The sequence below is a fragment of the Coloeus monedula genome (assembly GCF_965178545.1).
Source record: "Coloeus monedula genome assembly, chromosome: 7".
NCBI classification, from domain to species: domain Eukaryota; kingdom Metazoa; phylum Chordata; class Aves; order Passeriformes; family Corvidae; genus Coloeus; species Coloeus monedula.
In genome coordinates this window covers 18,961,612-18,970,844 of record NC_138787.1, presented here as the reverse complement: position 1 = coordinate 18,970,844, position 9,233 = coordinate 18,961,612, and the positions used below count along the sequence as shown (strand labels likewise).

Sequence of the window (9,233 nt, the reverse complement as noted above, 5' to 3'; positions counted from 1 at the left end):
GACTACAAAGGGGCGAAGAGATGGATGTGCGGCAGGCAGAGCCACCCGCCAGTCTTCAGGCACAGCAGAATCCCCACTTTGCTGTGGGAGCGCAAGCGGGCAGCGGATGCCTTTACTCGCTGATGTAGAGGCAACATTTTTAAACGTCACGCTCTCGATCTGCCTTCCAGCCGTATTTTATTGATGACTTTCCACAAGATGAGAGGAAAGACCCTCTCCCCCCGCCGCCCTGGGGTTGGCCAGAAGCGCCGCGCTGCCACTTGACGACCACCACGGCAGGCTCCTGGGAAGGGAAAGAGCGGGTTCCCCCCCCGGAGAAAAGGAGGAAGGAAAGAAGGAAGGAGGGAAGGAAGGAGTCACCTGTTGGGCGACGGCTCCCGGGTGCCCCTGTCGGACTCCTTGCCTCACCCGCGGGGCTTATGTCGCTCCCCCCGCCACCGCCTTTCTGCCGCCTCCACCCGCCGAGCGCTACAGCCCCCCTGGGTACAGCCGCCGCTCAGGATCTGCTCCGGGCAGACCTTTCGAAGGAAGGGTTTGCCATGCTCTACCCGGACCCCTGCGCCGGCTGCGAGTCAATGTGGAAAGAATTAAGCGCAGAACAGTATTTTCTCCTACTGCCCCGACTCTGTTTAATACGCGGCAACAAAAAGGCGAGCGCCCTTTGAAAATAGCCTTAGACGTTTAAATAAAAGATAACCTCCAGGGACATCCTTCCTAGCGTGGCAGTCGTCCTGTAGGTTGCATAACACAGTGTAGGAGAAAACGCAATGCCCACCTTATTTAAACACACACATACAAAAAAAAAAAAAAAATATATATATATATCTAAACATGTAAAGGAAAGCGAAATCATAATCTCAAATTCCCGGTTTCTCCGTCTTGCTCCTAAGGGATGCCTATTTTGCATCTGCTAGAAGGTTTTACACTGGATGGCTGAGGCGGCACCGAGAAGAAGGAAATATTGACTGAAATGCAGAGCAAGGGCCCGGCGTTGCTTGAACGCACTCATCATATTTCTGGTTCAGAATTGTACTCAGCTGCACTGGGAACGGCAAAAAGGAAGGGGAAAAGCTCCTATTCCCATTCTCACAGAGCCGACCGCGATGATGAAAAGTTGCACGCCTATTGATCTTCCGCGGGCACAGTACGGGCAAGCTCTAGCCAATTACTTAAGAAGCCTCCAATAATTACAAATCAAAGGGACTAGCTCGCAAGACATTGAGGAGCCGAGGTTTGGACTTACATTTCGCACATGCAGAGAGCAGGTAAAGTCTCTGTCGCTCACTGGGTGCGTGGAGTGTGCACAGTGCAGAGGCCACAGGCAAGTGCTAGGGAGGCTTATTCCAGCAGCGCCCTAGCACTGCTAGGAGGGAGCAAGCCTTCTGCCATTAGCAGCACTGCTTCCACGGGAGTATATGAGGCTTGAAAAACGTGCTGCAGGCTGCGAATTTGACTTTCAAAGTGTTTTGCTTTGCTGGCGATTACTCTGTAAAATAATATCCTCTGTCTTAAGAGACAGGATGTCAAATGCCCCTCGTCCCCTCTCCCGCCCTGGTACGAGTGCAAAGGGATGTCTGGCGGTTCCCTGGCTTTAGAATTTTTTGGCACTTTATATAATCACAAAGCCTCCTCAGTTCCTTTTGCAATGAAAGTAAGAAATACGTTGTGCACGAAATCACTTCTAGCATTTAGTAATGAAAACAAAAAAAAAATTTAACGTGTTTTCCCAGAATGTCATTAGGTGCTGTTAGGTTATTTGTATCCAACACGGACAGCTCCCAAATGGCCAGAAAAGGAGGCAAAGGGCCTGTTGAATAAAGGCGACACAGGTATGGTTTACGGGTCGCGAGGATCGCAGGTGACTACACCAGCAGCGGGGCATCGGACACCTCCTGCACAGTTTACAGGCGACGGCGGAGCGGCGTCAGGCGTGACACCAACCCTCCGCCGGCGCTGACCTCGCTCTCGACTCCTGCCCTCTGCGGCTCTCCCCGCTTCCCCGGCGGGCAGGCGGCGCGGGGGCGGCGGGAGTCGCGGCCCGGCGGGAGGCGCGGCCCGGGGCGCCGGGGCCGGCGGTAATTGCGGCGCGGCCGCCGCCGTCGCGGGCCGGAGCGGGGAGTTTTCTCTCCGCGCGCTGACTGGCACGCGCCCCGCGCCCCGGCGCCGGCACCTCCGCGCAGCCTGATTGGCTGCCGAGCCGCTCCGGGCCGCTCCGCCCGGGCCCTCATTGGGCGAGCGCCGCCGCCAGCGGTACTTCAAAGCGAGCGCTGCCCGCACTTAGGCAGAGTTTGGCCCCGCCGCGCCGGAGTGTCCTTAGTGCCGCCGGGCAGCGCGGGGCGCTCACCGAGCGCCGTCCCCTCCGCCCCACCGCCCAGCCCACGGACGTGCTATGGCTACGTCTATCCTCGGGGTAAGTCGCACCGCGCGCTTCCTCGCGGCTTCCCCCTGGAAAAGCCGTCGTTGCCGCCGCAAGGCTGCCCCTTGCGCAAATCGCGTGGACCCGCGGATGGGAGGTGATCCCGGCCCGCCTCGGGGGATTTCATTGCGGGCTGCCCATCGGGTCGTTCCCAAAGAGTTTAGCCTGAAAACTCGTTGGGCCGGAGAGAAGCCGCGCTGCTTCTGCTTTCTTTTGTTTTGCTGTTGGTTTGGTTTGGGATTTTTTTGTTTGTTTTTTTTTTTTAACTAGAACTACGCTCGGTTTCCAAAGATTTTCGCCAGCCCGGCGTTGCGCGAGGCGACGGTAGGAAGGCTCCGCACACTGCTCGCCTTGCTGCCATCTCTTTTTTACCGTCGCTCCTGTACGGTTGCTCGAGGAGACGCCGCATTTCGTTCCCACGGGATTTTTGGTTTAACGGCGGTACGCTCGAGCAGCCCTCTCGGAACACGCGTGTCGCTTGTCTCCGTCGGGACCCGCTTGCGATGTAAATCTCTCGGGCGATCAGACCGGTCCCCGGCGGAAAACGAGTTGTGCCGAGAGTGGCAGGGCTGGAGCCTTCCTCCAAAATAAGAGAAAACTTTTCCGCGGTACCGTTCGTTGAGCCGCGGTTCTACCCGCGCTGCCGTGTCCCCGCGGGAGCCTGGCGAGGTGGCAAGGGCTAGGCTGACGGGCCGGCTTTGTCTCTTCCCGCAGGAAGAGCCGAGATTTGGAACGACTCCCCTGGCCATGCTGGCCGCTACCTGCAACAAAATCGGCAACACTAGTCCCCTGACCACCCTGCCCGAGTCTAGCGCCTTCGCCAAAGGGGGCTTCCACCCCTGGAAACGCTCCACCTCCAGCTGCAACCTGGGCTCCAGCCTCTCGGGCTTCACGGTGGCCACGAGCAGGGGCTCCAACGGACTGGCCAGTGGCACGGGCACCGCCAACAGCGCCTTCTGCCTGGCTTCCACCTCACCCACTTCCTCAGCCTTCAGCAGCGACTACGGCGGCCTCTTCTCCAACTCGGCGGCGGCGGCGGGCGTGTCCCCGCAGGAGCCCGGCGGGCAGTCGGCCTTCATCTCCAAAGTGCACAGCTCGGCGGCCGAGAGCCTCTACCCGCGGGTGGGCATGGCACACCCCTACGAGTCCTGGTACAAGTCGGGCTTCCACTCCACTCTCTCGGCGGGCGAGGTGGCCAACGGAGCGGCCTCCTCCTGGTGGGATGTGCACACCAACCCGAGCTCCTGGCTTGAGGTGCAGAACCCGGCGGGGGGGCTGCAGAGCTCGCTGCACTCGGGCGCCCCCCAGGCCTCGCTGCACTCCCAACTGGGCACCTACAACCCCGACTTCAGCTCCCTCACCCACTCCGCCTTCAGCTCCACCGGCCTGGGCTCCACGGCCGCCTCGCACCTGCTCTCCACCAGCCAGCACCTGCTCACCCAGGAGGGCTTCAAGCCCGTGCTGCCCTCCTACACGGACTCCAGCGCGGCGGTGGCGGCGGCCAGCGCCATGATCTCGGGCGCCGCCGCCGCCGCCGCCGGGGGCGGCTCGGCCCGCTCCGCCCGCCGCTACTCGGGTCGCGCCACCTGCGACTGCCCCAACTGCCAGGAGGCCGAGCGGCTGGGGCCGGCGGGGGCCAGCCTGCGGCGCAAGGGGCTGCACAGCTGCCACATCCCCGGCTGCGGCAAGGTGTACGGCAAGACCTCGCACCTGAAGGCGCACCTGCGCTGGCACACGGGCGAGCGGCCCTTCGTCTGCAACTGGCTCTTCTGCGGGAAGCGCTTCACCCGCTCCGACGAGCTGCAGCGGCACCTGCGGACTCACACGGGCGAGAAGCGCTTCGCCTGTCCCGTCTGCAACAAGCGCTTCATGCGCAGCGACCACCTGAGCAAACACATCAAAACGCACAACGGGGGCGGCGGGGGCAAAAAGGGCAGCGACAGCGACACGGACGCCAGCAACCTGGAAACGCCGCGCTCCGAGTCCCCCGACCTCATCCTGCACGAGGGGGTGGGCGCCGCCGCCCGCGGACCGGGCAAGGAACCTACCGCGGGGCCCGGCGACTCCTAGGGGCAGCGCCGCCGGAGCCGCTCGGACTGTGCCCCGCGCCGGCCGGAGGGACGCGAGCCGCCCCGCCGCCCACGGCGCCCCGGACCGCAGCGGGGGCGGGCCGGTGGACGGCGGGGCCAGAGAGGCGCGGCCCCCGTCCCGCCCGGCCAGTGGGTACCGAGTGACACTTTCTTCCGTTCCCCTTTTCTCTTTCTGTTGGAAGGCAAGCATCCTAAGAGAGGCTTAAGGTGAGAAATACAGCTGCAACTCTGAGACGGTCCCTCTGTATCTCATAAACATCTGTATAAATAGGGTTCAAAAAAGAAGAAAAACAGAAAAAAAAAAAAAAGAAAACCAGATCGTGTTCCCTTATTTTTCTTGTAAATGTTGATCTGATAGGGGGTTTGGGGATTTTTTTTTTTTAATTGGTGAATTCCTGAAATTCAGGGAGGTTTTGGGGTTCTGATTAATTTTTTTTTTAATTTTAAATTTCTGATGCACTTTGTGGAAGTCAGTATATATGTAAAAGATATTTAAAATGTTGAGTTAACACTTCACTCAAACACACATAAGTTAAGGTCTCTTAAAGAAATTAAATGCGTTTATCTGTATGGAAAAAATCTTGACATATTTTCATTTTGGTATTATTAAAGGACTCTGAACAATATACTCACGGGTTTGTTCTTCTTCGTGTCCCCTCCTTCCCCCCGCCCAGTCCTCGCAGGGGTCACTTTTTCAGTGGGAGCTCTCGCACCCCTTTCCATCGTTCTTACAGTCACTGTGATTAAAAATACAGCCAGCAATTATAGCTGGGAGGGGATGGGACCGGCCCCTGAGCCGGCCGCACTGAACCACTCTGCTCGCTCTTTTCAAACCGCCTTTGCTTTGGTTTACTTAAAAAAAAAAAAAAACAAAACCAAAACCCCCCCAAGAAACCAAACAAATTTTAACCGAGTCTGAGCCCTGCTACAGCTGGGAACCATGCTGAGACCTAAGCGTCTTTGGTGAAACCGTCCCCAAAATCGAGTGAAGGCAAACTGTGCTGAGGAACTATTTATTTAATTTTAAAAGCCTTCAGCGCCACAAGGCTGCCTAGGCTGGGAGGTGATCTCGAGGGAATAAATCGCTAGAGTCAATACTCCGGAAAAGACATTTCATGCCTAAATGAAAATCTTGTTAAATGTTATTAATTTTGACTTAGAGCACATAGCAGCCCCCTGTGCCTTGTATTCCCTTATTAGGGATTCATGTCTTATCAAATATCTAATTAATCTCCTAGACATCATTTGTTCTGGCCAACTTTATCTCAGCTGGTCCACGGGGAAAACTCCGAATATTCTCGGTGACAAAGCTCCCTTGAAGATCCTTTTAATTGTCCAAATTAACTGCACCAAATTTGCATGTCAAACGGTAAAGGGCAACCTAAGATAAAATGTAAACGTTTTAAAAGCCCCAAACTAAGCACTTGATTTGATAACTAGGCTTTTTAATGTTATGGAAGACAACTGCTCCTTTCCTTTTCAAAGACAGTTGATCTATGCAAATAGTGAATTGGAAATGCTTATGTCCCCATGCAGTCAAATGGTCCTTGCATGTTATTTGAATATCAGTGGCTCTGCTATTGAAAAGGTTCAAGGATGCTCTCTGACTTCTTTGTGATTACTCAGTGCAGCGTCTTATTCTGAAGAAAAAAACTCAGGAATAATTAAAGGCTGGGCTAAGGCCTGGGAACACATTTGGGACAGGAATCTCATTTAGACAGGCTCTTTCAAAATAAGGCACAGTTAAATTGACCAGAAGGCAATTATTGAAATGAAAATTATTTTCACTCCCTTTGTCTCCTGACCACCAACCTAACAGCCACAGTATTTTTTTTAAAGGCGAATTGTTAAATGAGATAATTGTGTTATTAAAAAAAAAAAAAAAAAAAAAGAGGGTGAGGAAAAAAAAAGTTAATTTACTCTACCCGGTACAGATTGGATGAATACAAATATTTTAATCCTCCATAAAACGGGGAATGCTAATAGCATCGGGAAACGGATTCTGCTGTCGACCACCAACTGGAATAAAGACGTTGCGTTAAAGAAAATACATCTGCCGTGAATACTAATAACCGCGTCCCACCTCCTCCGCGCCACTGTTGCACAAAAGCGGCCGGGCAGTGCCGACACCGCCTGTGCCCTGGGGCGGCGGCGGGAGCCCGGCGGGCCGTTCCGCGGCCCGGGGGAAGGGAGCCTCCCGGGAGAGGCACCTCGCATCCCAGCTGCCGACAGCACCTTCCCCGGGAGCCGCTCCGGAATTTTCCTGGCCAAAAGCATCCCGGCAAGGTGTCTTTCCTCCCGCCCCCGGGCGGGTGCCGTCAGGTTTCCCCGCGAGCAAGGGAGGGGAGCGGGCGCGGGGGACGCGCTCGGGCGGCGGTAACACACAGAGCGGGCCGGCGGCGGGACCCGGCTCTCCTCCCTGCCGGGAGGCCTGGGGGCTGCGCAGGAATGCACCCACGCGGGGTGCCGGGCAGAAGTCAGCTTTGTTTTCGATTTATAATAAAACACATCAAAGGACACCATCCAGGTCCAGTTGCTGCCAGGCCGGGGTTACAATTCTCAGCTCAGTGATCAAGGACCTCTTTGCATTGCCTTTGCCCCTTCGGGTCAGAAAACGTCCATCACTTACAGACTCCCCAGAAACGAGGAAGGGAGCAGCTCTGGGCCGCAGAGCCGGTTCGTTTAACCGAGAAAACAGAAAGCGTGTCACCTTTTAAAAAAATAAATGACACCACTCTTTCGTAAATGTTGGAGATAATTATATGGTCTGGGGAACTTCTACACAAAAATACCTAACGAACAAACGGTGTGAGAACCGAGAAATAAATCTGATTTCGGTCTTTGAATCACCTCTTTAGTGGTTCACCTCTTTAGTAAGAGGACGCTAACCCGAGAGCGGGAGAGCACCGGGAACAAGAGGGGTGCCCTCTCGGGCTCCGGCGGGAAGGGAGGCACAGGGGAAGCCGGGCTCCCCGCCGCCTTGGCCCCGCTCGCCCTGGCGAGCTCCCATTTACATCCTGCTCCAGCTATTGCTGCCCATTCCCACACCTCGCGGACAGCAACTTCAACCCGGCTCCGCGAACCCGTTAAAACACGGCAAACAACCAGCCAGCGACAGCAACCACCACAGACGGGAGAGAAGGTAAAATGCCAGGAAAAATTATCTACTACACGTCATTCGATCGCCAGGTCGCCCGTCCGCAGGAAGCGTGTCCCTTAGCCCCTGCGGCGAGTTACAGACCCAGCGGCTCGTTTTACACTTAAAAGGTAACATTAATGTTTTTGTTCTAATGAGATAATATATGAACACCCGATCTCGTGCCTGGACAGCTTCTTAATTGCGTCTTTCAATTCAAATGGAAACTTTATCTGCGGGAGCTGTAATTTATTTGCAGCCATTATCCGTTCGCCAGGATCCTCTCCCACCCTTCCAAAACGCAGATGAAGGGAAACTAACAGACAGCCCGCCCCTTTGAGTAATTGGTGCGCTAAGTGTTTATTTTAAGTAAGAATAATTTAGCTACAAATTTCCTCAAGGAATAACATCCTTCACACATTACAAAAAGGAGAGCAGGAACAAGCCTGAGCCCGCACACCGGGACGCTCCCGGCGCTGCCCCGCGCGGGCTGCACGGCGGCTGCCGGGCGCCACCTAGAGGCGCTGCCGCGGCGGGCGCGGGCTGGGGGCGCGGCCGGGGCGGCCGCGGGGGCGGCGGCGCTGCGCGGGCCGGGCCGCGGCGAGGAGCCGGCAGCGGGAGCGCGGGGGACCGTGGCGGCTGGGGCGGGACGGGGGCGCGGCGCGGCAGGGCCCCGGGGAGCGGGCGGGCTAGCGCGAACTTCTCTGGGAGACGGTGGGGGTGAGGCGGGCCCGCCGCGACCGCGCGCAGCCTCGGCGCTCCCTGAACCCTCACCCGGAGGGGCGGCCGGGCCCTCGACGGTCACCGCTCCGCAACCTCCGCGCGGGCCCGCGGGCCGGCCCCGCACCTGCGGCCGGGCGCGGCTCCCGGCGGGCATCCGGCGGCGGGCTCCGGGCGCGGCTCTGCCGCCGCCGCCGCCTCGGCGCCGCTGTTGTTCCACAAACGCGCGGCAGCGCTGCTCCCGAGATGTGCTAATTGGTACCTGGCTGGCAGGGCGCGGGGTCCCTGTCCGCTCCCCGGCACAAAGTAGGCTGCTAGAAAATTTGAAACTGCCTTTCAGCCTAAAGCTGCCTTACCTGAATGTCATAATTACAGTAATTATGTACATCCAAATTACATGCTAATTAAATTAGAATCAAATCGTTCTAAATCGAAATCAAATGAGGTAGCGAGAATTAATCAATGACAACATAAATAGAGAGCTTCCTTCAGGGATATTTATTGTACCGATCCGAGCAGGAGCCCCATCTGGGAGTCACCCGTCTATTTACTTTCAGAGTAGCAATAATTTATTGCCCAGTGTTAATTCTAAGCCACGGGTCCGACGGGGCGGCACACCCGAAAAACGGCCCGGGACCCCTCGCCCGAAGCTCCCCGTCGCCCCTGCCCGCCCCGAGAGCCGCCCGACGGACCCGGCTAGCCTGCCCCGTCCCGACGCAGCCCCAGCCCCGGGCCAAGCAGCAGGAGAGCACCCGGCAGAGCTGCCCGCCCGCCCCCGGACTGCCGCGGGCCCCGCTCCGGCGCCGGGGAGTCCCTGCCGGGGGCCCTGCCCTCCCCGCCAGGCTGAGGGAACCATCTCACGGCGCCGCGG

At 57.3% G+C, this 9,233-nt stretch overlaps 1 protein-coding gene across 1 annotated transcript; it reads left to right on the top strand.

Annotated features, from left to right (window-relative positions):
* Positions 1–2,389: 2,389 nt before the first annotated feature.
* Positions 2,390–4,486, top strand: SP9 (Sp9 transcription factor; the record flags this gene model as incomplete). The annotated part of the gene is made up of 2 exons (XM_082284821.1): positions 2,390–2,410; positions 3,131–4,486. 2 exons carry the CDS (start codon positions 2,390–2,392, stop codon positions 4,484–4,486), a joined length of 1,377 nt encoding a protein of 458 aa, XP_082140947.1.
* Between the last annotated feature and the right edge of the window lie 4,747 nt (positions 4,487–9,233).